The sequence below is a fragment of the Cottoperca gobio genome, chromosome 4, assembly GCF_900634415.1.
Source record: "Cottoperca gobio chromosome 4, fCotGob3.1, whole genome shotgun sequence".
NCBI classification, from domain to species: Eukaryota; Metazoa; Chordata; class Actinopteri; order Perciformes; family Bovichtidae; genus Cottoperca; species Cottoperca gobio.
In genome coordinates this window covers 11622945-11650404 of record NC_041358.1, presented here as the reverse complement: position 1 = coordinate 11650404, position 27460 = coordinate 11622945, and the positions used below count along the sequence as shown (strand labels likewise).

At 39.4% G+C, this 27460-nt stretch overlaps 4 protein-coding genes across 4 annotated transcripts; 3 read left to right on the top strand and 1 right to left on the bottom strand.

Annotated features, from left to right (window-relative positions):
• Positions 1-276: 276 nt before the first annotated feature.
• On the top strand, positions 277-12009 carry meltf (melanotransferrin). The gene is made up of 16 exons (XM_029429739.1): positions 277-557; positions 1242-1396; positions 1982-2081; positions 2909-3094; positions 3186-3342; positions 4106-4173; positions 4300-4484; positions 4837-5002; positions 5164-5306; positions 6428-6524; positions 6615-6809; positions 7097-7250; positions 7950-8017; positions 8108-8295; positions 9134-9326; positions 9827-12009. Exons 1-16 carry the CDS (start codon positions 509-511, stop codon positions 9892-9894), a joined length of 2172 nt encoding a protein of 723 aa, XP_029285599.1. The 5' UTR covers positions 277-508; the 3' UTR covers positions 9895-12009.
• A 1367-nt stretch (positions 12010-13376) lies between these two features.
• Positions 13377-15096, bottom strand: ncbp2as2 (uncharacterized protein NCBP2-AS2). The gene is made up of 2 exons (XM_029430293.1): positions 14941-15096; positions 13377-14811 (listed from the first exon to the last, which is right to left on the bottom strand). The coding sequence occupies exon 2, from the start codon at positions 14725-14727 to the stop codon at positions 14419-14421; it is 309 nt and encodes a 102-aa protein (XP_029286153.1). The 5' UTR covers positions 14728-14811; positions 14941-15096; the 3' UTR covers positions 13377-14418.
• Positions 15097-15161: 65 nt separating this feature from the next.
• On the top strand, positions 15162-17084 carry fkbp2 (FKBP prolyl isomerase 2). The gene is made up of 2 exons (XM_029430291.1): positions 15162-15753; positions 16649-17084. The coding sequence occupies exon 1, from the start codon at positions 15301-15303 to the stop codon at positions 15715-15717; it is 417 nt and encodes a 138-aa protein (XP_029286151.1). The 5' UTR covers positions 15162-15300; the 3' UTR covers positions 15718-15753; positions 16649-17084.
• A 2118-nt stretch (positions 17085-19202) lies between these two features.
• Positions 19203-22558, top strand: ncbp2 (nuclear cap binding protein subunit 2). The gene is given in 6 exon segments (XM_029428887.1): positions 19203-19422; positions 19866-19952; positions 20113-20207; positions 20314-20452; positions 21819-21860; positions 21862-22558. Coding segments are annotated over 6 exon segments (495 nt in total). The 5' UTR covers positions 19203-19347; the 3' UTR covers positions 21919-22558.
• The last annotated feature ends 4902 nt before the right edge of the window (positions 22559-27460 follow it).

The following is a 27460-nucleotide window of genomic DNA, read 5'->3' as shown; positions in this document are numbered from 1 at the left end:
CAAATTCTATGTTGGACAAACTTCTAAAAGTCAGCGATAGCGTCAAAGTTAGCAATGAAATCAGGTAAACAGGCTCCCTGTTGCTCCTCTCAGAGTAGGGAGTCAGTGAGTCACTGTGTTGGTCTGAATCTCTTCTTTCCTTTTCCCCATCAGTGGAAAAGCACCACACAGAAAAGCAGAGGTGGGTCCTCTGACTGTAAAAGACCTCTCTGTCCGGACTTTGGCTTGCAGCCAGGCAGTGGCGACAGAGACGTGTCAGACCAGGTACACCAGGGAGGCTTCATAAACTCTACATTGAGCTTTGAATACTCGAGCTGAGAGTCTTCTGACTCCTGAATGACATGTAGTAGAGTTGTAAATCACTAAAATATACAGCCTCTTCTGAGCAAGGATTTTGAGCCGAGTCATAAAGATAGGGGCTGGACTTTGACTCAAGAGTCACCATATAAAGTAGAGAACAGGGAAAAGGAGGTCATTTTAACTAACAGAGGAAAGAAAGAACGACGCCATGGCCATGTGGAGGACAGCGGGAGCTCTGCTGCTAATACTACATACTGGTAAGAGCTGATAAAAACATGTAAAACACAGTTTTTAGATATCTATAGTATATACTCTATATATATTTGAGTTGTTATTCAGTGTCTTATTCTGCGTCTTACTGTGCTACCATGTAAAACCAATTGTCTCAGAGGTTGACTAAAATGTATTTCAAATTAGCACGCGTGGGATTGCCTCTGATATGGAGATACAACAATAAAAGTGTACAGATTAAGAAATAACTAAACAGAAATACTGCAAAGAATAATGTGAGTTATAAAGTAAAAAACAATCATGATAATCATCAATATTACTGTTTGACCATTTCTTTTCTTGTTGACCTTAACATATTACTTAATGAGAAGTTATTCACCTGAAACTGGTTCATAACACTTAGTAACTTCTACTCATGACCTCGTGTCACAGATTATACATGAGCTGTGAAGAGTTCAACCAAAAAGTGATGTGCTTTTCTCAGTTTGTCAATATGGATAGTTTTTAGAGGTCTGAAGAGATAAAAACTCTGCAGTATTTCACAATAAATAAAAGCAAAAATGTGAGAAACATATTTAAAACATAATTCTTATTATGAACTAATATAGTCATGGTTGTTGGATACTTGAGGTGTCACCATTTGCTGGAATAGTAATAGTAATAGTAATAAGAGAATGATGTCTCTGTGTGTGTGTCTCTCTCTCTCTCAGTGTTTGGCCAGAGTACCATTAGATGGTGCACCATCTCAGATGCAGAGCGGAGTAAATGTTCGGCCATGTCGGAGGCTTACGCCAAATTCTCCATCCGTCCGTCCCTCAGCTGTGTCAACGGAGTGACAGTCGAGGACTGCGTTCAGAAGCTAGAGGTCGGATTTTAACAACAGGAATTTACTCAATCTTGAACTCAACATGTTTGAATAACTTGTGACTATAGTGGTTGCTTTATAATCATACAGTCTTTTGCATTGTAAAATAGTTGTATCAGTCAGGACATCAGAGGACTCATTAAAGACAATAAAATAGTTTGAGTGGCAGAACACAGAATCAGTCGTTAGATAACAAGTCGGGAACTGCATGGAAAGTTGCAATAGACTTGTTGATAGCTGACATAGGTATAAGGCGGCACACTCTAAACACACAGGCAGTCGTTTAGGACAACAACACTGGAAGATTTTTGATTTGAGTTGAATGTTCAAACCTCTCTTAGTTTAGATTTAACGAGATTTTCATATTCCATATTCTTATTTTAAGAGAAGATATCGTTGGTTTGTTCCACTTAATTTTCTAAAAATTCAAAATCATCACAGAAACTGCTAATGTTTCTTCATACAATGTTCTACAAGTTAATTAGCCGTCCATCATTTTCTTTAATATTTTGGCTCTTAAATATATAGTGCAAACCCAACATTTATAACGTCATTAACGTCCATTTGTTTGCACTGTCCTTGCAGAAAAAAGAAGCAGATGCCTTGTCCATGTTCGGCTCTGACATCCACAATCTGAGGAAGACTGCTTCCTTCAAGATAGCTGCCAGTGAATCCAAAATTGATGGTAAGATGTGTTTTTTCTTTCTGAAAAAGCAACTCGAACAGAGAAACATGGTAGACAGATGTAGGGATTCAGTATGTTGTTTTAGTGTTTAATGTTTAAAGGAATAGTTTGGCATTTTGTGAAATATGCTTATTTTATTTCTTAGTACGAGTAGTAGAGTAGGGACGAGTAGATGGATGCTACTTTCACGTCTTTGCACTAATTCTGAAGGTCGACCATTAGCTTAGTTTAGCTTATAAGACTAGAAAATGGGGGAAACTAGACTGGCTCCATCCAAAGGTTACAAAGATAAACCTTGAAGCCCCTCTAAAGATCACTTATCAACACTTTATGTCTAATTTGTTTAATATGTGCAAAAAATATAACTATATATAATATAAATATAAAAATAGCAAGTTGTGTTTTTATGGGAAGTTACATGTTGATCTATCTGTTGGACAAAGCCAGGCTCTGTTTACCCTTTTTCCAGTCTTTGTGCTAAGCTAAGCTAACCAGCTGTAGCTTCATGTTTATCGTACAGCCATAACAGTGTCCTTACGGATATTTTCTGCAAGAAAGCAAACAAGCTTATTGCCCACGATGTTGATCACTTGTTTATCACAGACAACCTGAAGTAACTTAATGCAGGGTGAGTTATCACACCTATTACCTGATTATAATCAATGTCCCGCCTGTGGAATATTTCAAAACAGGAGTGGTAGTCAGCACTTTGTTCTCCTAGACCTTAGATTTCATAGCCGAAATCTCATAAAGTACATTGCTGTCAAAGTGCTCACAGGACTTATTTTGTCATATGCGTTTTAACACCTGCAGTGTTGTTGCCTCAGGTACCGGTGCCTCCTACTACGCAGTGGCTGTGGTGAAGAAAGCAAATTATGAGATCAACATCAACAACCTGGCAGGGAAAAAGAGCTGCCACACCGGGAAAGGCCGAACGGCCGGCTGGAATATGCCTTTAGGATACCTCATAGACCAGGGCTACATGTCTGTGATGGGCTGCAACATCCCTCAGGGTAGGAAATATACACTGAAGAATACATATACATATACACATAAGAATACATATACAGAAAGCTGGAGAGACATGTGTGTTTTTGTGGTCAGGTGTGGCAAATTTCTTCAATGCTAGCTGTATCCCCGGAGCGAACCAGGAGGGTGACCCTGCATCTCTGTGTCAGCTGTGCATAGGAGATAATAAAGGACAGCACAAATGTGAGATGAGCGTCAAAGAGTTATACTTCAGCTACGAAGGAGCTTTCAGGTAACATACAGAAACTATAGTTCTGCAGAACTGTGTATGTACATGTCATTTTCCTTCACTCTAGAGACCTTCCCTCTACAATTACCAGTATAAGTACAGATTTGAACTAAGACTCCTCTTTAATTATTTAGATCTCTTATAGGCCTATAGCAAAGGTCCTCTTCAGGGTATCAAACTAAGCAATAAGAGCAGTTTACAAATAATGCAATTTTATCAAAATAAATGTGCAGAAAACACTGGTACTGTGTTCTACTGGCTTACTTTGTCTAAATGTTGTACATTTTTACAAACAATAGTACATTATGCATATTTATATAAAAATAAAAAAGCTGTAATGACAGTGTTGTCAGATAATGCTAAAAATTAAGTTTCAGAGCGTTTTAGGAAACAACGCTGGTGCTTGAAAATTTGAACGTTTTGTTCCACAAACAAAGCTATTGTAGCATTAAGATGTACAGGTATCATAATGTCTATAAAACAAGTGACTTTACTGGGCAATTTTAACTAAATTCTAGCGTCTGCTAATGTTTAGCAGGTATAAAATTAACTGAGTTTACCATCTTAAGTTAGCATGTTAGCATGATAACATTGGTGCCACATGGGAAAAGTCAGAAAACCAAAGTTTTTAGGATTCCAAAGTACCAAAGCGTGTTAGCAACCATTTTTTATACAGGGAGCAAAGCAAGGAACACAAACTAAAGCAACTTTTGCGAGTAACTTGCACCTTTAATTCACAACTTCTCCTTTTGTTTCGTCTCTGCAGGTGTCTGGCTGAAGGTGCAGGAGAGGTGGCCTTCATCAAACACACAACTGTCGGGGACAACACTGATGGTAACATCTTAGTCATTTCGATAGTCAGCGATTTAGTTTGTTATCACAATAACTAGTGACACATTCAGCCACTTTGTTGTTAGCCTGTGAGCATGTTTGTTAACTAACCAGTTATTTTATCACCAGGTCTTGGTCCAGCGTGGGCAAAACCATACTTGTCATCGAACTATGAGTTGTTGTGTCGTGACGGCACCAGAGCTCCGGTCTCTAAGTGGAGAACATGCCATCTGGTCCGCGTACCATTCCGTGGGATTGTTGTCAACAATGACATTACTCCCTCTGTGGTGTTAAACATGCTGACGGAGGGCCTGGTACGTTCAAACAGCACACTGTGTTAACAATCTCGAAGATCTCCATTTCGTTCTCTTTGGCAGTATTTGCAGGTGATCTCACCTCCCAGACAGTGTGGCTTGTGGGTTTTTTCCAAGAATGCCACAACAGACACCCAGTTTGTAATAAATGCAAATGCAAGAGCTTTCATCATTGGGCCTTCAGCTCAATCACAATTGTGTTACCTCCCTCGACAATAGACAGTGACTTGGCAGAAATGTATCTATAAGAAAATATTTGAGATTATTACTTTAAGACACAGTGAAGCAATCAGAATTCATTACTTTGAGATTCAATTTGTGAGATTAAACGAGTGTAACTTGCCGTCTGCAGGAAAAAACAGACTTCGCCATGTTTTCGTCTTCGGATTATGGAGGAGGAACTGTACTTTTCTCTGAGTCATCCACCATGTTTCAGAGGGTCGAGTCAGACGACCCCGAGAAGTGGATGGGTCGCTTCTATAATAGTGCTCTGAACGCCATGGACTGTAAACCTGAAGGTGACACAAAAATGGCACTTGTGGCTTTCTTTGTAACTTCTGTGTTTCATGTATTGATTCATTTATTTCTATTTTAACCCTCTCTAGTTAACTGGGCTAAGTACCAACCTATCCAATTATATATCTTTCCTACTTTACCACCCACCCATTTATCTACAAAGGTGTCCTGCGTTGGTGTGTGTTGTCCAGCGGTGAGCAGCAGAAGTGTGCTGACATGAGCGTGGCCTTCCAAAGTAAAGGTCTGACTCCACAAATCGTTTGTGTCTACGGGGACTCTGTGACCGACTGCATGAAGAGAATCAAGGTAACAGAAGTTTCTTACTGTCGGTTTCTGAAGAAAAACTACAGTGTTGTTCATTCACTTCAAATTAAAACATTAAACGCTAGAGTCTGATGGAAACTGGATTTTCTTCTCACCAATATTTATATTTCTTTTATATATTGATCACTTTTGGTTATTAAAGATGTGTGACCATTAAGATAGATTAAGATATGTACTCAAATGTATTAAAATAAACTTATTTGTGCTCTCTGGTGAACAAACTGTAAAACAGTGACTGATTCTAAACTACCACTAACCAGAAGAGTAATAAAAAATAATCTACTCGATTATGCTGTGCACAGGAGGGAAAGATGTATTTGCCAGCACACAGACAACACATGATAACCACAAATGTTAACCTGGTGGTGGAGGAAAAGTCATTTGGATTCATCCTCTTGGGACCAAAATTAAGGGCCAACCGACAGACATTAGTATCCATACAGCCATGCCGCAAGCATCTTTCTTTATATAAATGTATTATACTAACTCTGTTAGTACTTACTCTTTAAATAATTTAAAGCAGCATTAAGTTTGATACAGGACACAGAGTAACTTGTTCAGAACTGAAAACAAGTTAAGAACTTAAACTTGACTTGGGACTTCCTGGTCTTTACTTAACTACGGTTAGGCTAAGACGTATCTTTAGCATTTCTGTCGTACAATTTCTTGGTACCCACCAGCTAACACCGATACCAATATATCTGTGATAAGCTGATATCGGTCATTCTGATATACAGTAGATGATTTGTTAATTTTTAACACGGGGTAGGGGCCTGGTCCGTTTGGCTCACCCGCGACTGCCAAACCAGCCCATCAACGAGTCTTTTTCTTCGGTGTTTATATTATAATATATCCAAAACAACACAAACACCCTGACACTGACAGAAGGACGGGTCGCAATTACAAATCCGTCTGCTACTTCAGCACCACGAACAGTGCCATGGATGTATCAATACACAGCACAGTTAGGCAGACTAGACCCTCTGCCCTGCACTAGGGGGAGGGAGGGGGGGATGGCAGGTTAACAAGGGGCATGCATTTTGGTTATATTGCTAACAACTAACAATCTCAATCTGTGCTCTTCCTTTTCAATATTTGTGTAGAATAATGAAGCCGATGCCATCACTCTGGATGGAGGTTACATCTACACAGCAGGCAAAGAGTACGGCTTGGTCCCTGCGACCGCCGAGAGCTACACAGGTGAAAACACACAGACGATCAAAGTCACACATTCTTGTTTCAAAGACGATACATACGATCAATACAGGTTGTTGTTTTTGTTTTCTCCAGAGGACCGCGATGGTTCCATGTACTATGCAGTCGCGGTGGTGAAAAAGAGTAGCATTGACATCCATAACCTTGACAACCTGCGAGGCCGTAGGTCCTGTCACACCGGATACGGTCGCACGGCTGGCTGGAACGTTCCCGTAGCAACGCTGATGGACAGAGGCCTGATCGCACCTCAGCAATGTCAGATACCCCAAGGTCAGTGGGATGTGTGTGTGTGTGTGTGTGTGTGTGTGTGTGTGTGTGTGTGTGTGTGTGTGTGTGTGTGTGTGTGTGTGTGTGTGTGTGTGTGTGTGTGTGCATGCGTCCCAGAGGTGTGAACTTCGAAGGTCAGAACTTGTAGAAATGCTGTGGTCAAATACTAAAAATCGACAAGATGTAAGAACGTAGTGAAAAATGGCCATCACAGTTGGATTTACTGTTCAAAGATGGAACCAGAGTGTTTAGCATTTTGACTAATGACTAATGTTTCCCATGATGCCTAGCGGTGGGAGGGTTCTTCAAGCAGAGCTGCGTACCAGGTGCCAACCAGCCCGGTTTACCCAGCAACCTGTGTGATCTGTGTGTGGGCGACAGCTCAGGACAGAACAAATGTGAGAAGGGAAAAGACCTGTATGATGGATACAACGGTGCCTTCAGGTAACACCCTGCACCTTATCAGAATTATATGTTATAATACAATACAATATCCTCTATGTACATAGGAACACATAGTCTGAATCACAGGATGTAGACTGTGCATATAAACCTGCTATTGGCTCCCTATTTCAGATTTAATTCTCCTCCCCTTCCACTATCTCCACTATCTATTTTGCAAGGGCATCGTCGCTGCAATCTGGGTTTAGCACTGGTTTAAAGAAATACAAATAACCCAGAGCATTTTTTCCCTTAGTGCAGAATTATGATGGGTTCAGCCAGACCTTTCTCCAGCGCTGGCAGTATGGTTTGGCCATGCAAGACTAAGAAAATACATACAAAGATAATGTAACGGTCCTTCAGGTTTATGTTATGACCACCAGTTTTAATTATTCAACTTTGTTAAATTGCTGAGAAATCTGGTTTTGCCTGTCAATCTATCATGGTGGCCCGCTCTAAATACTACAATACCCATGACCTTTGGCCGCTATCAGAGAACCAGTTATTTTTTTGCGCAGCATCCTTTGTGCTGATGATTAAATTCAGAGAAGTGCTCCAACTATCAGTCATGTAATTTTGTCTATGGAAAAATGAACAAGACTTTTACTTACAAATAGCTTCTTCTTAGCAACTTTATTGCCTCCGACAGAAAAAATACTTGAACTTATGCCAAACAATACATGTGTCTATCTGTCTTTTCAGGTGTCTGGCAAAGGGAGATGGAGATGTGGCTTTTGTCAAACATTCTACTGTCTTCCAAAACACCGATGGTAAGACAACTAACTCCAAGATATACTTTGTAATACGTTCTCTTAACGGCCTCATTATTTAAGACATCATCTTTGTGTGTGTTTGTTCAGGTAACTCTGGAGAATCGTGGGCAACGCATCTCCTGTCTACAGACTTCCAGCTGCTCTGTTCTCAGGGCACTAAAGCCGAGGTCTCTCAGTACAGACACTGCAACCTGGCCAGAGTCCCCTCCCATGCTGTAATGGTACGGGCCGACACTAACATCCACGCTGTCTATGGACTCCTAGACCGTGCACAGGTAAGTGTGTTCATACATCTGTACTGTTTGTGTGGGATTCAGACGGTCTAAGCTCCCAAAGTGCAGAGACCTGAAACTAAATGTATATAAGTAATCCTCCCGTAAGCACTCAAGACACTTTATGTAATCATCATATGAGATTCAAGATTCTTGGTGGTGCATTCAAGGATGATCTGACATCTGAGAATGAATAATTAGCTGCCAGAAGGGCTCACACCATGAGCGACTGTATGTTGTCAGACAATCTAATCCAAAAGACAAACAAGCAAACATAGTTGTGGTTAAATAGGTTTCGGTTAGTGAATCAATTTTGATATATTAATCATGAGTAGTAGGTTTAGCTTTGCATTGTGTTTTGTTGGTGTACTGGACATCAGCGTCAACATCATTTCCTTTCTCATGGATAAGTCCAGAACAAAGATAAAACTAGTTCTAGTTCGTAAAGTGAAACAAGTGATATAATTAAGCAATAGCTCACAACAGTTCGCGTCGGGTCGACAACCCCCTTAACTGTGATATAATGAGCATATACCACGGCCTGTCGTGAGCTATTGCTTAATTAGAACACAGAACATTTCCTTCTTTCCTTCCTTGTATGTATTCTACATTAAATCATACTGTATGTACTCCCACAAAAATATATTCAACTCTTTAGAAAGCGTATGAAAGATAGATAATAGGAAATACAACATTGAAAGTGTTAACATGTACTACTCTACTTGATCCACATAGGATTTTGCAGGAATGGCTAACTGGAATTTAGGAAATAAATTGTGTCAGTTTTGTTGTTTAATCAGTTTCTTGAACTCTGTTTCCCTATCTGTGTGTTTCCCTGTAGACATATTTCGGCAGTGATACAGGTCCTGGTTTCAAGATGTTTGACTCGCAGAAATACAAGGGCACAGATCTTGTCTTCAAAGACTCCACTATTCGCCTCGTGGGCGTTGGTGACAGAAAGACGTACCAGGAGTGGCTGGGCCAGGGCTACATGGAGTCACTGGTCAACATGGAGTGTAACTCATCCAGTGCAGGTAAAAACACACAACATAATATAATTTAAATATATATTTTACCTCTGTGGGGGTACGAGACAAAGCAACTACACTTGAATTGAAAAAAAGGTTATTTAGTTTCGTGTCGAGTTAGATGGGAAGATTGATACCCCTGCTTTTATGCTAAATATGAAGCTACAGTCAGCAGCTGGTTAGCTTAGCTTAGCATAAAGACTGCAAACAGGGAGAACCAGTCCGGTGTACAAATTAAACAAACAAGATATGTGTTAATTAGTGAGATTTAGAGGTGCTGGAAGGCTGATTCTTACACTTTAGACTAAGCCAGGCTAGCTATTCCCCCTCTTTCCAGTCTTTATGCTAAAATAAGCTAATCAGCTGGATACAATTATGGACAACTTGATAAATAAAGACAGAAAGATTGATCCATAAATAATGACACAGATTATGGGACCTGCTACAGATTTCAATAGTATTTTCATGTACAACCTGATTTTTTTTTTTTTCTCTTTCTCTTACAGTGACGTCTTCTGTATGTCTGCTGCTGATAGCCCTGTTCAGCGTCATGCTGACTAACCTCTGGATGTAATGTGACACAGGCATCCAGCATATTCTCCTTTCCTCTCCCATTTTCTCTATTCCTCAACCCTCACCACTTTATATTTCCTTTTTCCCTTCCTGTGTCTTAACCCTCTCCATGTCTGTAATGTCTGCCTCTTTCGTCCATTTTGCATCCTCTTTTCTCACAGAAACTTTCAGATTCGCCCATCATAGCCTTAGTCTGGTCGAGTTTATCCTACTTTTCCGGAGACCTTTCTATCCCTGAATCTGTCTTTTATCTTAAAATTGCATAATTTCTACATAATTGTGTGTTATTTTAATATACGAGAGTATGGCCTGTTGGAACTGCCTTTTGACTTAAATGGTGCTGGTGTTGAAATTAAGCACTTTTCCTCCTGTTTTTGTGGCAGATAAGAGAGTTTAGTTGTCAAATGACTTTCAGCCCGTGTGAATTAGACATGATGAGAGCAGGTGCTGCTGCCACTTTGTTTACTGAAGGTGAGCTGCCATATCAGTGCGTATGCAGCCACCTGTTACATGCTTTAGTGAGCTGGGCATGCCTGTCTCTCCAAAGCTAGTTTTACAAAGAACAGACAATCTGATTGTTAACTTCACATGAGCCACTAATGTTTTAACTCCTGTTTCTCCAGAGTCCCTAATAAGATTGAGATCGTTTTACATTTACTCTCTATCTTGTGTAAGTGTATGTTTCAGATTAGTGACCTCTTGTATTTTAAAGGAGAGTTGGACACTTTGGGATGAATTACTATTTTGCAGAGATGAAATGGTCGATACATCTCTCATGTCTGCCTGCGCTAGGTATGGAGCTAGAGCCACAGGTTGATTAGCTTAGCTTAGCCTTAATGCTTTTCCCCCCGGTATCCTCTAAAACTATATTGATTCTAACTTTCTGTAACTGACGCCAGATCAGCTCCCTCATATTCAAAGGCTTCATGTGAATATTGAAGTCAGATTGCTGTTCTGTTCTGCTGCCACTTGCTCTGTGGGTTCGACTAACTAACACGGCCTTCCCTTAGTTTAGGCGTTGTTTATACTATTAAGCTAATGCCATATCAGTGAATATGCACTAATGCTGCCTCCACACAGAGCTGTGCCGGGGATGGTGTGATGATGAGTGACTGAGTGTTCGTCCATAGGCTGTCTGCTTCATGCATTCTCCTCAAATACCTAAACATCAAGAAGATAAATTATTTAGTTAATCTGGTTTAACTCTTTTTAGTATTCTCTCATTATTTTTTGATAATTGATGGAAACTGCTTTAGTAGCAGATAGTCAGCATACATCCCACCTGCTGCCATTTTCGTCTCACATCATTTTAGCATTTCAAGTCATACATTTGGACACACATGGAGTGGGTAACACTGGTCAGGTTCCATCAGATTTGGGGAGAACATAAAAAAAACATCCTGTGGTTTGTGCTGAAGAGTGAATGAGTTGTTCTTTGCCTGTATTGTTTAAGTCAATGAGGAGTTTGTGTCAGTTGAGGAAAGTCAACAGGCTTTAAAATGTTAATGTCATTTCATCTTTTAAGGTTAAAAAGAGTGTTGTACTTGCATTTTGACATTAACTCCAATTTAGTTTGAGAAGGGATTGGATTAGTATATTTATTCATGCAATTAAGAGTGTCAAATGAATATAATAGTTAAAAGAAAATACATGTATATACTAAAGTTAAATATTCTGCTCTTGTCCTATAACCAAATTAACTCGCTCCAGAAATGTCTCAACTCAAACTAACCCATACTTCCTGCTGTTTGAAGCCGTTTCCTGTTTTAAAATGTTGATTGCATTGTCCTATGTTAAGACATTTATTTTTATATGAAGTTCAGATGCCATATCAGTGTATATGTACTGACTCATGCCGTCAGAAACGAATGCCTTCTCTTCCTCCTGATAGAGATTTATTTCTATGTGAAATGATGTAACATGTAACTAATATTTAGTTGCCAGACCAGTGAGTCTGCATAAGTATTGCTACATAAAACTGCCGACTTGAGCTGTTTTCTGTGCTTGTACCAATTAAATAAAGCTATACTGAATGCATTTTGTTGAGCTATTCTTTCTGAGAATGTATTATGATTAATCTAAATTTTCTGCAGAGGTTTCCAACGTTGCGTTGCCATTTAAAGACTCTTCTCATGAAGCAGTTCTGTAATAGGCCTTTAAGCCGAGCTACATTTTATTCCCATTTGCAAAAGAATAAATTAATTTGGTTTCATCATTTATACAACCAAGGTATAAGATGAACAGTAACATTTGCTTTTTTGTTTTAAAGAAGTGAAAGTAGAGCTACAACTAACAGTTATTTTCAAAATCAAATTATCTGACAGGTATTTCCTTTACAAACCCATATAACATCAGCTAACATGTGACATGTCTGACAGATATTAAATGTTCTATGTTGTACAAGAAATACTCACATTTGAAAAGCCGAAACTATCAAATGTTTGCTTGAAAAATTACGTCAATTAATGAATCAATAAAATAGTTGCAGAATAACTTTCAACCTATTTGATTAATTATTGCAGGATGTGACAGTACAACATATAGTGATTGGGTTAAGGTTTTGCCTTGGCCAAGAGGAAATGGAGCCAGGAATCAAAGTCATTGTACAAACCTGAGCAGGCCACTGGTGAACATGTACACAGGTGATTGACATGCAAAGGTGGGACATCACCACTGCAGTGACTAAATGTCACAGGGAGAAATACATTTACAGGGAGCTTCCAGTTTGTGTTTGGGAGGCAGACACCCTCTCCACATTTAAGGGCAGGCTAAAGACTTTCCTTTTTGATAAAGCTTATAGTTAGGGCTTGCTCAGGTTTGCCTTGGATCAGCACCTAGTTATGCTGCTATAGACTTAGACTGCCGGGGAACACCTCCCTGCTCTCCTCCTTCTCTTCCTCTCTCCTCCCCTCCCTCTCTTCTTCTCCCTCTCTATCTGTATGCATTTATGTAAAAGTATGTTACTAACTCAGCATCCGGGGCATCATCCCCGGAGTTTCTGTCTCTCATGTGGCAGGTTGCCACTGATAAAGTTTACGTCAGGATCAGAAATCGTGGCTGCGCCCGCTGCCCTGATCCTGCTGGACACCGGGAAACCTTTTTGACATGTTCCTGGATTCATCCATACTTTCTCTTTTTCAACACAACATAATTTCTGTCAAATGTTGTATTTGTACTATGTTGTTTATCCTGTACACACGACATCTATTGCACGTCTGTCCGTCCTGGGAGAGGGATCCCTCCTCAGTTGCTCTCCCTGAGGTTTCTTCCATTTTCCCCCCTTTAATTATGGGGTTTCTTTTAGGAAGTTTTTCCTTGTGCGGTGCGAGGGTCTAAGGACAGAGGGTGCCGTAACCTGTAGAGTCTGTAAAGCACACTGAGACAAATGTATAATTTGTGATATTCCATCCATCCATCGTCTACCGCTTATCCGGGCAATTTGTGATATTGGGCTATATAAATAAATTTGATTTGAATACAATGTCTTCTTATCTCTCATATTCTTTCCAGCATATCTCTGTCGCTGTTAAAGCAAATTAACTATGAGGTTACAACTTTGAAAGACTCTGCAAACCAGACACTTGACCTTTTTTACATTACAGGCTCTCATCCAGAGTGACATAGTTAACTAAATACAGGGTTAAGTACCTTGCTCATGGAATGGTAGCAGCCCTAATATTGAACTCACGACCTTCTGGTTTGGAAGGCCTACCACCAGGGCACTAGGCTACCACACCCCAATCTTGACCTCAGTTGTTGCATTCACATTCATATAGATTTTTTAAGATCTAATTTAACCCTCCAAAATATTATTTGAATTTCTTTCATTCTTTAACTTGCGTTATGTCCATGTCAATAGCAAATAATATCAATTAACACTAGCATTAACAGAGCTTTCATAAATTAGACTCTTTATTTATAGTCAGAATAAACACGTGTATTCCTTGTCTATGCATAACAACTTTCTCTATATGTACATTTTGACCAATCAAATTATTTACCAAGACAATTTAATTTCCAGATCAATAAAATCTTTTCGGAAGGATTGGTTTTACAGTGCACATCCATGGAGGCAAATGGAAACAACAGGTAATTATGGTTTTGTATCACAGATTAATGTGAAGAGGCCGTCAATAAAAGGCCATTCCACTTGTGTTTTTATTGAAATGACTTAGTGTAATTAATTCACTATTGAATTGTCAACTTGCTTAAGAAAAGAGCAATTAACATTTCTACACTAATCCAAACTTCCAATGTTCCTACTTTTCCACAGGTTTTCTGAAAGATAAAACACTTTAACTGTCCCTTCATTCTCAGAAATGTGATACAATGAATGTATTTAGTTTAACCACCGTTTATCATAAGTTATCTCGCCATATATGTTAAAAACCACCATTACTCATAGTGAACTTGATCAATGTCCAAAGGGTACCATTCATATGTAGCTTATCAATCACCAGACACAAAAGTAAAGTTATCAGTGTATTCCCAGTCTCTTTGACATCCTACATCCAGCATGTCCTCTTCACTTCTTGATCTGTCTGGAGCCGTCCTTCCATCCCTCCTTCACTTCATTCACAAATGTCTCTCTGACTCTCTTGAGGCGGCTGGCCATCTCTCCCAGGTCACCGCCGGGTGCTTTGCCTGCCTCGTCCCGGACCTGCCGTAGCGTCTGTGACCGCAAGACCCGCTGAGAGGCGTCCCGGCCGGCTATCTGAGCCTTGGTGATGAAGTAGGCTGTGATCTGGGCGGCCCTGCGAATCGGACGAGAATCTGCCAACTTCTCAACGACATGGTGTTTGTTGAGGAGGTTAAATAGCAACCGAGCGAGCATGTTGTCGAGTTGTTATCCAAAGATCCTTGACAGTTAGCTCAGACAGCTAATTTAGAGCCCCCGTCACTCTCGTGTATTTCTGCCCTGCAATGACATCAACGTGCACCGTTAGCTACCTGGAGATATGTAATCGTCTACGGTATCTTATACTGTCATGTATGTTGCGGATCTGGTGTAACTTTAAGTATAACGTAAATAAAACAGTTGACTTACTTCAGTTTATTCAGTTGACCACTCGGTCGAAGTAGATTACACAACAGACTGTGGAGCGAGGCTGAAGTTGGTTTCAGATTCGTCTCCTTTAACTTCCCCGCACGAATCCTTATCCACAAATCGGGCTCTACGAATCTGAAGCTAACTTCAGCTTTGTGGCAAATAGTTTTTCCGGACGTTTTTGCTGGTAACACCATTCGGAGAAATACGTCCGGTGGTAACGTACGTACATCCTCTTTCGATAGCAGATTTACCAGCTCGTTTCCCTTATTCATCCCCTCCGAATTAGCGGACGGATTCTTGAGTTTAGTCTTCTCCAACACTAAAACCTTAGACACGTGGAGCCTGAGCATTGCTGCCATGCGGGTGATTCTGTTGTTCGCCGTGACAGTGCTCTCTCTGTGCCCGGATGCAGTGAGCGGAGTCGAGAAGAAAAAGCTGCAGATCGGCATCAAGAAGCGAGTGGACAACTGCCCCATCAAGTCCCGCAAAGGAGATGTGCTGAACATGCACTACACGGGCAAGCTGGAGGACGGCACGGAGTTTGACAGTAGTATTCCCCGCGACAGGCCCTTCACCTTCACCCTGGCCACCGGGCAGGTGATCAAAGGTTGGGACCAAGGCCTGCTGGGCATGTGCGAGGGCGAGAAGAGGAAGCTGGTCATCCCCTCTGAGCTGGGTTACGGAGACAGGGGAGCTCCCCCAAAGATCCCCGGAGGAGCAACGCTCATCTTCGAAGTGGAGCTGCTCAGCATCGAGAGGAGATCCGAGCTTTGATGACGAGGAGATGGCAAAGAAGTCAACTTTCGAAACGTAAGTTGTTACAAATGTGTGGTTTACAAGCTTTGGATGCCCCCCATTCTCCCCCATCTCCCCCTTCTCTGAGTATTGTGTAGCGTCAGGCCTACATTATTCCTGGAAAACAACATGGCCTCGGTTTCCTGTGAGGTAATTTGATTAAATGCAAATTAAATTAGAAACATGCACAATGTAAACTCAAGATTAAAGGAAAAATGGGCACATCCGTCAAGATTAATAAATCAGAACCCACTTTAAGATTTTATTGAAAACAAGCCATATTTATGATCATATTTATGATGATGTATTTAGCCGTTCAATAGCCATTCAATGTGTTTACATGAAGTAAATACCTCTCAATGTAGCAGTTGCTATTGTTGGTTAGAAACTATGCATATATTTAATCCAGATTCATCATATTTTATGTCATTGATATTGGCCTCAGTGTTTTAAAATCATTCAATTTGCAAAAGTATGTAAACAAAACAAGACATACTCTTAGATTTTTCGACAGTGTATCAGTTTTTAATATTATAGGAAATTGTGTATCGAGAAGGTGCATCCACGCTGAGCTGAAAAGCTGGAGGTGACGGGAAGTGAAAAAATCTATTGACCCTGAGTTCTGATCTTCAAAAGAGGGTTACTTATTCAGAGAAAATCAGCACACAATTTTCTTTGCACCTTTTGGTATTACATTTAAAGTATTTAAATGTTCAGGTCATTCAACCTCCAAGGCCTCCTGATAGAAAGCATCTGCTCTGCTGTAGGGTCCTTTTAGCATCCCGCTGAATCTCTACCATCTCCACCTGCTGCTCAAACCTGACCTCTGTCCTCTCTGTGAGGGGCGTAACAAATACAGATTTTCATATTCCTTTTTTTTTATTACATAAAGGTTATAATTTTCTTGCAGGTTCCAGGAGCTGCTGCAGCATTACGTGGAGATGATCTGACCTCTGACTGATTGATGAAGAACTACATGGAAAATCTGGGTGTAGAGTTGGCAACCCCCGGAAGAGCCACTGTCTTCCTTTCACTAGCTTTGCCTATTGTGATCTGATTTATTGGTCTGAAGTTATTATGATACAAGAAGTGATGTATGTCCTAAACAACTGGCAATGAGCAGCTAAATCCAGAATTTCAACGAGGATTGATAATAAAGCTATGGCCTGCCATTTTTTTGTCTCTGATTTGTAAGCCGGTTCATACATATTTGTACGTTCTTTTCATAAAATAATTTAGGTCGTTATTCATTCATTCCATTCATTTAGGGATGGATTAGGATAAATGTTTTTGTTTACTTTTTAAGTATTTGAATTATGATAATAAAATGTTGAATTTACGGGGAACTTTGCAGTTTGATGTGGTTTTTACAGTTTTCCTTGGCTTCTTATATTTGTATTTTAGGGAACTTAGCCTTAAGCAGAAATGGCTCCTGGTTGTGGAACAAAATTTAAGAGCTAAGTTTGATACCTACAGAGGTATCAAACTTGTAGCTCTTGTATCTCATGTATGTTGTATAATAAACCTATTGTTAGACAGTGCAGTCTATAAAGCACTCTTTCAACACATTTAAACTCATACATGAAGTCTGATTTATGCCCTGAAATACTCTGTTAATTACACCCTAAAGATGTAATATAACACTCCATCATTGTAATCTCAAATTACAATTTTTCATGCTGTTGGGGGCAAAGAAGACATGAATAAGACCAGCATGTGGTCTGGATCAAAGTCTGACATGTATTATAACTGGTCTATCAGTAGCCAATGACACAAAATGGCAGCAATCAATAGTGTGGCACCACATCTCAGCTGCCAGCTTCAATAGTCATGTGACTTTGGACAGTTTAATGTCTAAAGAAATTAGACATTTGGTGTATCAGCAATACAGTCTCCACATTTAAAATGATGAATATTACACACTTGATTAGATTAAAGATGTGCAAATGTGTGTGTTTTGGATGTGACTGACAAAGTCACATCTAATGATTAGATTATCAGATGATTATAATAATCATTATTATAATACATTATAATATATATGTATTATAATAATATATATATATATAACATTTTATTTAATTTTATATTCAATGTACACAAAAAAATAAAAATCTTTCTCAGAGAAACAACCTGTGGTTGTGGTTGTAAAATGTAATGTTAGGGCACTGTCACAATTTAATTTAAGTTTAAAAATGATCATTGTTCCAGTAAATCGTATTTTCAGATTGTTGGGTGAATTGTATTATAGCATGCTACACTGAGATCTACAAACAACACATTTTATTACATTTTATATTCAATGTACAAGCATTTAAAAATATAAATCTTTCTCAGAGAAACAGGATTATTAGGGAGGATAAAATATCTGATCCACACTCCGAAGCAGAAGGTGGAGGTAATGCACCTTAATGCTAAGAAGAAGTTCTTCAAACGACGGACAGTATTTACGGACACATGAACCGGAATTTAAGCAGAAAATCAGCACCCATGCTTCTTTGCACCTTTGGGATTACATTTAAAATGTTCAGGTCATTCAACCTCCAAGGCCTCCTGATAGAAGACATGTGTCTAACAAAACCTGTTGGACACATTGTAACAGTTTCCTTGGCTTCCCATAATTGTATTTTATGGAACTTGGCCGCAGAAATGGCTCCTGGTTGTGGAACAAAATACAAGAGCTAAGTTTGATACCTCTGTAGTTCTCATGTATGTTGTATAATAGACCTATGGTAAAGTAGTGCAGTCTATAAAGTACTCTGTCAACACATTTAAACTCATACATGAAGTCTGATTTATGCCCTCAAATATTCTGTTAATTACACCCTATAGATGTACTATAACACTTCATCATTGAGGTTTCTCAACTTACAAATGTGCATGCTGTTGGGGGCAAATAAGACCTGAATAAGACCAGCATGTGGTCTGGATCAAAGTCACACAAAGTGACACACCTGTATTAAAAAGAGTTAAATCAAAATCAAACAAGGATCCGGTCTATCAGTAGCCAATGACACAAAATGGCAGCAGCCAATAGTGTGGCACCACATCTCAGCTGCCAGCTTCAATAGTCATGTGACTTTGGACAGTTTAATGTCTAAAGAAATTAGACATTTGGTGTATCAGCAATACAGTCTCCACATTTAAAATGACGAATATTACACACTTGATTAGATTAAAGGTGTGCAAATGCATGTTTTGGATGTGACTGACAAAGGGTGGTTGTAAGATTAAATTTAAGGGCACTGACACAATTTAATTTACATTTAAAAATTATCATTGTTCCAGGAAATCGTATTTTCGGATTGTTATGTGAATGTTATTATAGTTAGAGTGAGATCTACAAACACCACATTGTATTACATTGTATATTCAATGTACACATAAAAAAATAAAATAAAATACAAATATTTCTCAGAGAAACAAGATTATTAGGGAGGATAAAATATCTGATCCACACTCCGAAGCAGAAGGTGGAGGTAATGCACCTTAATGCTAAGAAGAAGTTCTTCAAACGACGGACAGCATTTTGTACGGACACTTGAACCGGAACTGATCTCAGCGTAACAGTTGAATTGCTGCGGACTGGCTCTCTGCAAGTTTTTCACAATGTCTGCTAAATTAAATGCTTTGCATAGCGACTCTTACGTTGATATTAGTCAATACAGAGACCAACATTTTAAGGTGGGTGCGGAAATATGTTTAAGGAACACCAATACCCAAGTGTTTAAACGTCAACGTAACGGTTTATCTTGTTAGCTAACCGTTAGCAACAGCGGGCAGCTCACGCTTTGTAGAGAGTCGTTTATTTCCTTGTAACCTTAGATTTAATACATCCAATATATCGTATTGTAGTCACATGGCTAATTAACTCTAAAGTTTATCGTAAAGCTGTGTACTGCACTTCAGTTTAAGTGTCTAGATGTGTCATGTGGGTTGCGGTAGCTCAATGTTTCATTCTTCGCATTTAAACAAGGCAGATTACTGGAGTTCTCAGACGTTGATCAGTGCTCATTTAAAAATAACTAAATGTCCAACGTCAATCCACTTGCATGCTTTACATTTAGGTTTATTAGGTAACAATGGAGCTTAGATACTCATGTTGTCAATGGTGCTTGTGTTTTTAGGGTAACCGCTATGATCAGGAAAAGCTGCTGAAGCAGAGCAACACTTTGTATGTTGGGAATCTGTCCTTCTACTCCACCGAGGACCAGGTAGGGTCAACTGCCATTATTACTGTGTGTGTGTGTGTGTGTGTGTGTGTGTGTGTGTGTGTGTGAGAGAGAAAAGTATTTCAAGGTTAGTTTTCTAACATTCAACAGATATTTTTTATAATCTCTTACACAATTGTCCCTCTTGTCTTTGTAACTGCAGGTACACGATATATTTTCTAAAAGTGGAGACGTCAAGCGCATCGTCATTGGACTGGATAAAGTGAAGAAGACAGCCTGCGGATTCTGCTTTGTAGAGTATCCTTGTAAATTTGAGACCTTGCATTCACCCAGTACCATGCATTAAGTTGTATCACTATATCATGAAGGAGCCTGTAATAGACCTTAACCCCTGCTGTACCAGATACTACACACGTACAGGTGCAGAAAATGCCATGCGCTTCATTAATGGCACACGGCTGGATGACCGTATCATCAGGACCGATTGGGACGCCGGCTTCAAGGAGGGACGGCAGTACGGCCGGGGCAAATCTGGAGGACAGGTGAGGAGGATTCTGAAACTTGTTTGTTATGAGTACTTGTGTGGACATGTAATTATCTGACTGTGGATGGTGACAGGTTTTTGTATGTAATCTTTTTAATGTTAAAACCATGGCCTCTCTTCTGACTGCTTTTCTCTAAAGGCACCCTCTTATGCTCACCTCCACCCACATAACATGCAAACGTGCACAATTTACATAAAAAAAACAAAAACGTTTGATATCGTAAGAATTTATTGTAACAAGTTACATAGATGTGATCTTGCAAACATAAATAAATTAACATCAAAACTAAGTGATTTAATATGGGATATACAATTACTCAGAAGTCAGCAATGTTGGGCTGTGTTTCTCCCCATATTTGCAGATATTGAATTTAAACAATGTATAATTGATCTTAGCTGTTGCATCACTACATATTTGACAGGGTTTTTAATGTGTAAATAATTAATATGTTTGTTTTTTTCTGGATATCAGCTCAATGTTTTTTATCTCCTGTGGGCGTAAATGCATTTTCCCTCTGTAAAATAAAAAGGTCAGTGAGAAACACAGAATTTTTATTTTGCCATGAAATGAACAGTTTGCATATCGGCAATCCAAAAAAGCGCGTTTGCACTTTTTTAAATGCATATTGGTTCAACTCAGACTATTCACATTGTACAGAATAAAACAGAATATACAGTTTGGACGTGTTTCCAAAAATAGACGCCAGGAACCAGTCTGTGATGAGATTCCCCACAAAGATGGTGAACAGATAACTAGTGGGTAATAGTTTGAAATGTTCCTGAATTACAGTGTAGAAGCCTATTACATCATCTCATTTAAAATCACTGCTGACCTCTAGCGTCCTCCAGGGTGGCTGTATCATCATGGTGTTCAGGATCTCCTACTTATCCATTTCTGTCTGTGGTTCATATTGAAAAGGTTTTGAAAACCAATAAACACAGCATAGTATGGTATTTGAAATATGGCATATACTGAAATGCCATTAAAATCAATACACTATATCATGACATTTTAATATACCAGTGTGATATTTAGAAAGTCCAAAATAAATTATGCATGATTAACCCTGGCCTTTGAAGAGACGGCATTACTATAACGTGGCATTTGAAAAATGAAAGTCTATATTATGCTCTTAACAAATACATAATCATGTCCAATTTTGTTGTAGTGGTACACAATGAGCTCTCTGGCTGAGTTTGAAATAGGAAATATAAATATTGGACTAACAACTGGCTTATTGTGGGTGAAAAATACAGACCAATACCCTCAGTAATGCAACTTTAGGATAAGACCCTCTCCATTAAGATAATGAATGATGTGTATTTGCCTAAGCCCTCTGGTTGTGTTTTTGTTTCTTGTGTAGGTGAGAGATGAGTACAGGCAGGACTACGACCCAGCCAGAGGCTGGCTACGGTAAGCTGGCTCAGCAGCATCGATCCACAGAGGCACAGAACAGCTTTTAGACTGAACCCCACCACAGCAGTCTGCCTGGACATCACAGAGCTTCAGCCTCAGTCGTTGACCAGATGACAACAATGCTACTTAATGCTACCACAGACAGTTTGTCCCAGTGTTACCATTCAAACTCTACAGCCGGTCTGCACGGACCACTGGACCCCGGAAATGTGCTGTTGTTCATTTTTTTTTTTTTTTTTAATTCAGACTTTCGTACCTGCTTTCAGTCTACATTGTAGCACAAGCCAAACACAAATGTTACTGTGTGATATTTAGTGATGTTTTCCTTGCGCATAGACATACCACACATTTCCCTACAGGCTGGGAAAGGCTCTAAATGCATGTAGTGACTGAGTTGATGATGTGTCAAATATCAAGACAAAATGATAGGTTGTGTTTCCATGTTGGGTCAAAAATAATACTCTGCTGAAGTAATAGAAAGGATGCATTCTGTTATCTTACTGGTTTCCACAAATGAAACTTTGTGTCCCAAATTGGGTATACTTTTTTTAAATAAAGACAAGTGGTATTTTCTTTTCCTAATCACAATGTCTGAGGTCTGATGATCCAACGGTCTACGTTTAATTTGGTAAATGTCGTTCAATTTATGCATTTTAGGGGAGAATAAATACATCTTACATTAATACACCTATGTGTTGTCTGTATATAGCAAATGCCACTTAATGTCACTTTGCAGGTCAAATTATTTGCCCCAATAACACCTTTTGGGAGCCTGCAAAGTTCAGTGCGAGGACAACCTCTCCTTTATCTTTGCAGCCAAGCAATTAACAATTGTGATTATACTGGTGATCAGTCTTGCTGCGCAGTTGGTCAGGGCTCCGTCCTCGTTCCACCTGTAATAAACAGCATGGCATCGTGGCAGTTGTGGAGCAGTCAGCTGGTCTCTTTATCTCAGAGTGAGCTGTAGCAGTCAAGTGAGGAGCAGAACAGAATACTAAACACATACTCTGAAATTGGTTTTAGACACATCTTTGCGTTATATCCCCGTCAATTCCTGCCTTCAGCTACCGCGTTTCACTCTTGATCACATCTTCTCCATAGAGCAGGTTTTGAAAATGAACACAAGATGGCAGAAGAGGAGGTGGAGTTCTTTGGAATAATTAGGGACAGAGAGATGTGACAGTGAACCAACAGTCATATTCTTTATATGTGGGCTCAAGGTTCTCCCAGTGATGAGAGAAACTTCCCTGTTGACCCTGTTGGGACCTTTATTGGCATTATAATCAAGAAAAGATTATAGAGTAGCACTACATTTAAAAAAAAAAAAATTATAATTAGATTTTCTTAAATGTGAGAAAAATCAGGAGAAAAATAAACAATTCAAATAGGATTATACATTGGTGTGTGGAGATCTTTAGTAAATGTATTGTCACAATAACCAGTAAGCTACCAGCTTGAGTCAGTTGTAAACCTTAAGCCACATGTTGCAATGTGAGTGCATGAAAACTAATGAGCAACTTCCCCTGCATTCTCCATCCATCCACCAGATGCCTTCAGACTTCCTCACCTGTCCCAGTCACCTGACTATCTCATTCCCCTGTTTCCATTTTCCCTCATCAGCACTGACGTATATAACCACCTCTTTCCCACTCATTGCTTACCAGATTGTCAATGTTGGAGATACCTTTGCTTTCCAGCCTTCTGGACCTGTTCCCTGTTCCCTGTTCCCTGTTCCCTGTTCCCTGTTCCCTGTTCCCTGTTCCTGACCTGCTCACCTGTCGTGCCCCTCTTGGACTTTCTTGACTGTTCGGTCTGCCATCCTGTAAAACTGACCATCACCTTTGCGTATATTTCCCTTTATCCCACCTGCTGGCCTGGTATGTATTTGTCTCCGTTTGAGTATTCCTCCCTGTGTTGCCTGGATTGCTAAATGGTTCACAAAGCTAGGTAAAAGGGATGAATGTATAAAGTGTTGAAATGGTTAGCTAAAAATAACGGATAGTTATAATAATGTAATAATGATCTAAAATTAATGGATAATCAGTTGAAAAAGACGGAGCTCTGCCACTGCATGTGGTGGTAGTAGTAATAGAGCAAACTGATCTAAACAATTATAAATAAAAACATCCACTTTTATGTAGTACTGCTTCACATCCACAAAAAATCATTTGAAATGAACACATGCGGAGCATGTCAAATGGGCTCAACGAAAGGTGCTTGAGCTCATCTTACACGGCTGTGGAGGTACAAAAAAAAAGCAAGCAACTACTAGAGCACTCAGGTTGCAGAGATCAAAAGTTGAAAGCAGGCAAAATTATAGGACACTGTTTGTGTCCTTTGCACAGACGAGGTGGACACCACCACCACCACTGTTTCAGGCTCTTTTCTTTTTTACTCTTCAGGTAGGTCAGAAGGAGCTGAGGCCTCAATCGCTGAAAGGAATGCAAAAGGATTTAACTTTACCCTCAATGACATAAAGAACCTGTCCATGATCCATAAACGCTCTATGCATGGAAAGGATGTTTATGTGACATTTTGTGTGAGCCTCGGGATTTATCCACTTCATTTCTTCTGCAGCAGAGGAGGTGAAGCTCCTCGAGGCCACACATGATACGGTTCTTGCACATTTACGACATTAGCTGTTATCGTAGTGTGGTTCAAAAAGTCAAGTTCAAAAGGGGTCAAGTGAGAATTAGACAGTGCCGAGGCCAGACCCAGAGTTAATTAGACGTTTATGCAAATGAGAGTGCTGTTTGGAAATATGAGGAACAAATTGCCTTCAAATCCCCTGCTCTGTCTCACTGATAAGCTCATTACTAAGGCAGCTTGTCATTGGTTGCTTACCGATGATGCAGTTAGATAATGATCTCCCAGTACAATGAAGATCAACAGCTATCACTGTCAGCCTTTAACGCGAGGATACTCCCCGACTTTGTGTATTTATTCATAATAAAGAGCGCTTCATGGACAAACAGACTACACCAGCATAAACTAGCTCGTTCAATCTCCTCTCATCCCTACACACACACGCTTTCATGTACTTTGTATTCAGGTTATTAAGGTAATATTTTATCAGTGTGCTTCCAACTTAAGTGGCACTTTTAGGAACTTCCTTTACTGTTTACTTTACTTCCAAATAGCAAAAAGCTAGGTCTATAAAGAAATGTTTTTCTCAGTTTGGTTTGGAAGCACTTGACTGGCCTGCATGGAGCCCCGACCTCAACCCCATTTAGAATGAACTGGAACGCTGATTGTGAGCCAGACCTTGCGTCTGTGGCTGAATTGGTGCAATTCTCTGCAGACAGGTTCCAAATGCTCATGGAAAGCTTTCACAGAAGGGTGGAGTCTGTTGTAGCATCATATGCTCTGGCTTTTGGAATATGATTTTCTACAATTATGTATGTGTGTAATGTTCGGGTGTCCACAGGCCTTATGCTGATTGGACATTAAGTGATTGTTGTACTCTTGGCCATGTTCTGTACATTTAATTTAGATTTGATTTGCATAAGTTTTGTCTGCAATAACTGTACTCATCAAAACCACAGCAATACTTTTGGGGCTGTGCAGTGGTTGGTCAGGAGAGTGAGGGTTACAGACTGTAGCAGTTTATTTAACTCCCTGGATAAAACAGAACTCAAAGTACAACAACTAGAAAGGAGTCTTCATAACTGAATGTTATGCAGCTAGTCATAATTCACATTTTTAACTGTCACCAGCTTGTATTTTAGGTGTTAATGTTTTACCTAGAGATGATTGTGGGAGATGCTTTCTCACTAAATTGGCTAATGAATTAATTCCACATTAAGAAGATAATATTGAATACATAGGACCTGTAAATAGACCTTTTGAAGGTGTGAAAATCTCAATAATGATAAAAATAAAGATTCTTACTTGTATGTTTTTAAAACAATGCATTGTAAACCTCTTGATCACGTCTGTCCAAGTCAAATTGATCACTATAAGCAAATGATATTATAACCGATAATTATTTATTCTCTTTTTCATATTACCGTTGACATTTGTAAATGTATTACATGCCTATAAAGTAATCAAGGGATATAATTGCTATTTACTGAATTTGACTGTTTCAAATGACTGTACTGTGTATAATTCAAATACACTAATAGAGTAATGTATATAAAATATATCTTCCAGTAGTTCGAATTATAATCCGGCTATAACCTAAAACAGTATTGTGCTGTTTACTAATACAGTCACATCAGTAGTGCAAATATAATACTAAAACAAAGCTTGGTGCTGGTTTCAGCACATTTTTACATTCTTAACAAGTCTTAAAATAATCTGGGCTTTCAATGTGAACTAGTAGCAGTTTTAAAACAAACGCATTCATAAAATACAATATCACAGGAGTAAATAATGACCGTAGTTAATAATTACCGTAATCTTTTCCACTGTGTTGTCACCAAAAGACCCAAAAAGAACACTAAGCTATAAGCAGACTGCTTGAACACTAGAAGCAAATTATTTAAACAGCATCTGTATAGTAATGATCCCGTCCCAAGCTTTTTGTTGCCTATCAGCAGCTGGTTTCCCTTACCATGAGTATTTCTATTGTTGGTCATTCCTGACATTTGTATCTATTTGAACAGATAAGTCTTGTGATTGTGAGATAGAATAGTCATTTTAAACAAAAAAGAGAAAATATATATTTATATATACTGCATCCAAAATAACATTAGACCTTTATACATTACAACCCACAAACACTTCCATCACCATTCAACAGTGTCAGGAGAAACATTAACCTCCTCCATATTTTATTTGCCCCGGGAGAATCAATTCAGCTGCCGGCTTTTCAAATAGCCCAGTGACTAAACATGCAGATTTCCTGTTATTCAGGGGGATCTCATTACAGCAAAGTAATTCACTCCTCTGTGATGACTAGTTTGGAAACACATCTACACTAAAGAGCAGAAGCGTGCCCATAAAGAAGCTAAAGTAGCTTGACATTTAGCCATAGGGGAAGTATTTGTTGGAAATGAGGTGCTTAATCTGGTGGCATGCTTTTACATTCAGCCTAAATGTGAGCATTAGTGTCGGTCTAGATTGAGACTGAACAGTGTGCTGTGAAAAGGCTGAGGATGAATCGCTGAAAAGGATTTGACAAGAAGAAGCTTGGTGTCGAGGCTTAAAAGGCAAAATGTCCACAAACAGATGCTGTTGTGCAGCGTTTCATCATCTGTGGTTTCATTTCATCTGTTTCATCCGTCATCCCATACACCATAAAGCGCCGACGCAGGGAACATGAAAACACAAGTTTCATGTCAGCGAAAATAATGGCAGGACTTCAAGTCAACACTATAAAATCAATGCCAGGGAACAGAAAAAAAAGAGTTATGTTCCATGAAATATCTTTTGGACAAATGTCCTATTGCATTTCCACTTCAGGTATGTTTATTCTCCCTCTGTCTCAGTGGCTTTGTGAGGCAGATCAACCCCTCCATCTGTCAGCAGGTGATTGACTAAGATGAAAGACTTATCCGCCATAACAGACAGGTGTTGAGTGGCGAAAATGCCACGGATGGGAGGGTGAGTAACAGAGAAGAGGACAGAATGAAAATAAATTAC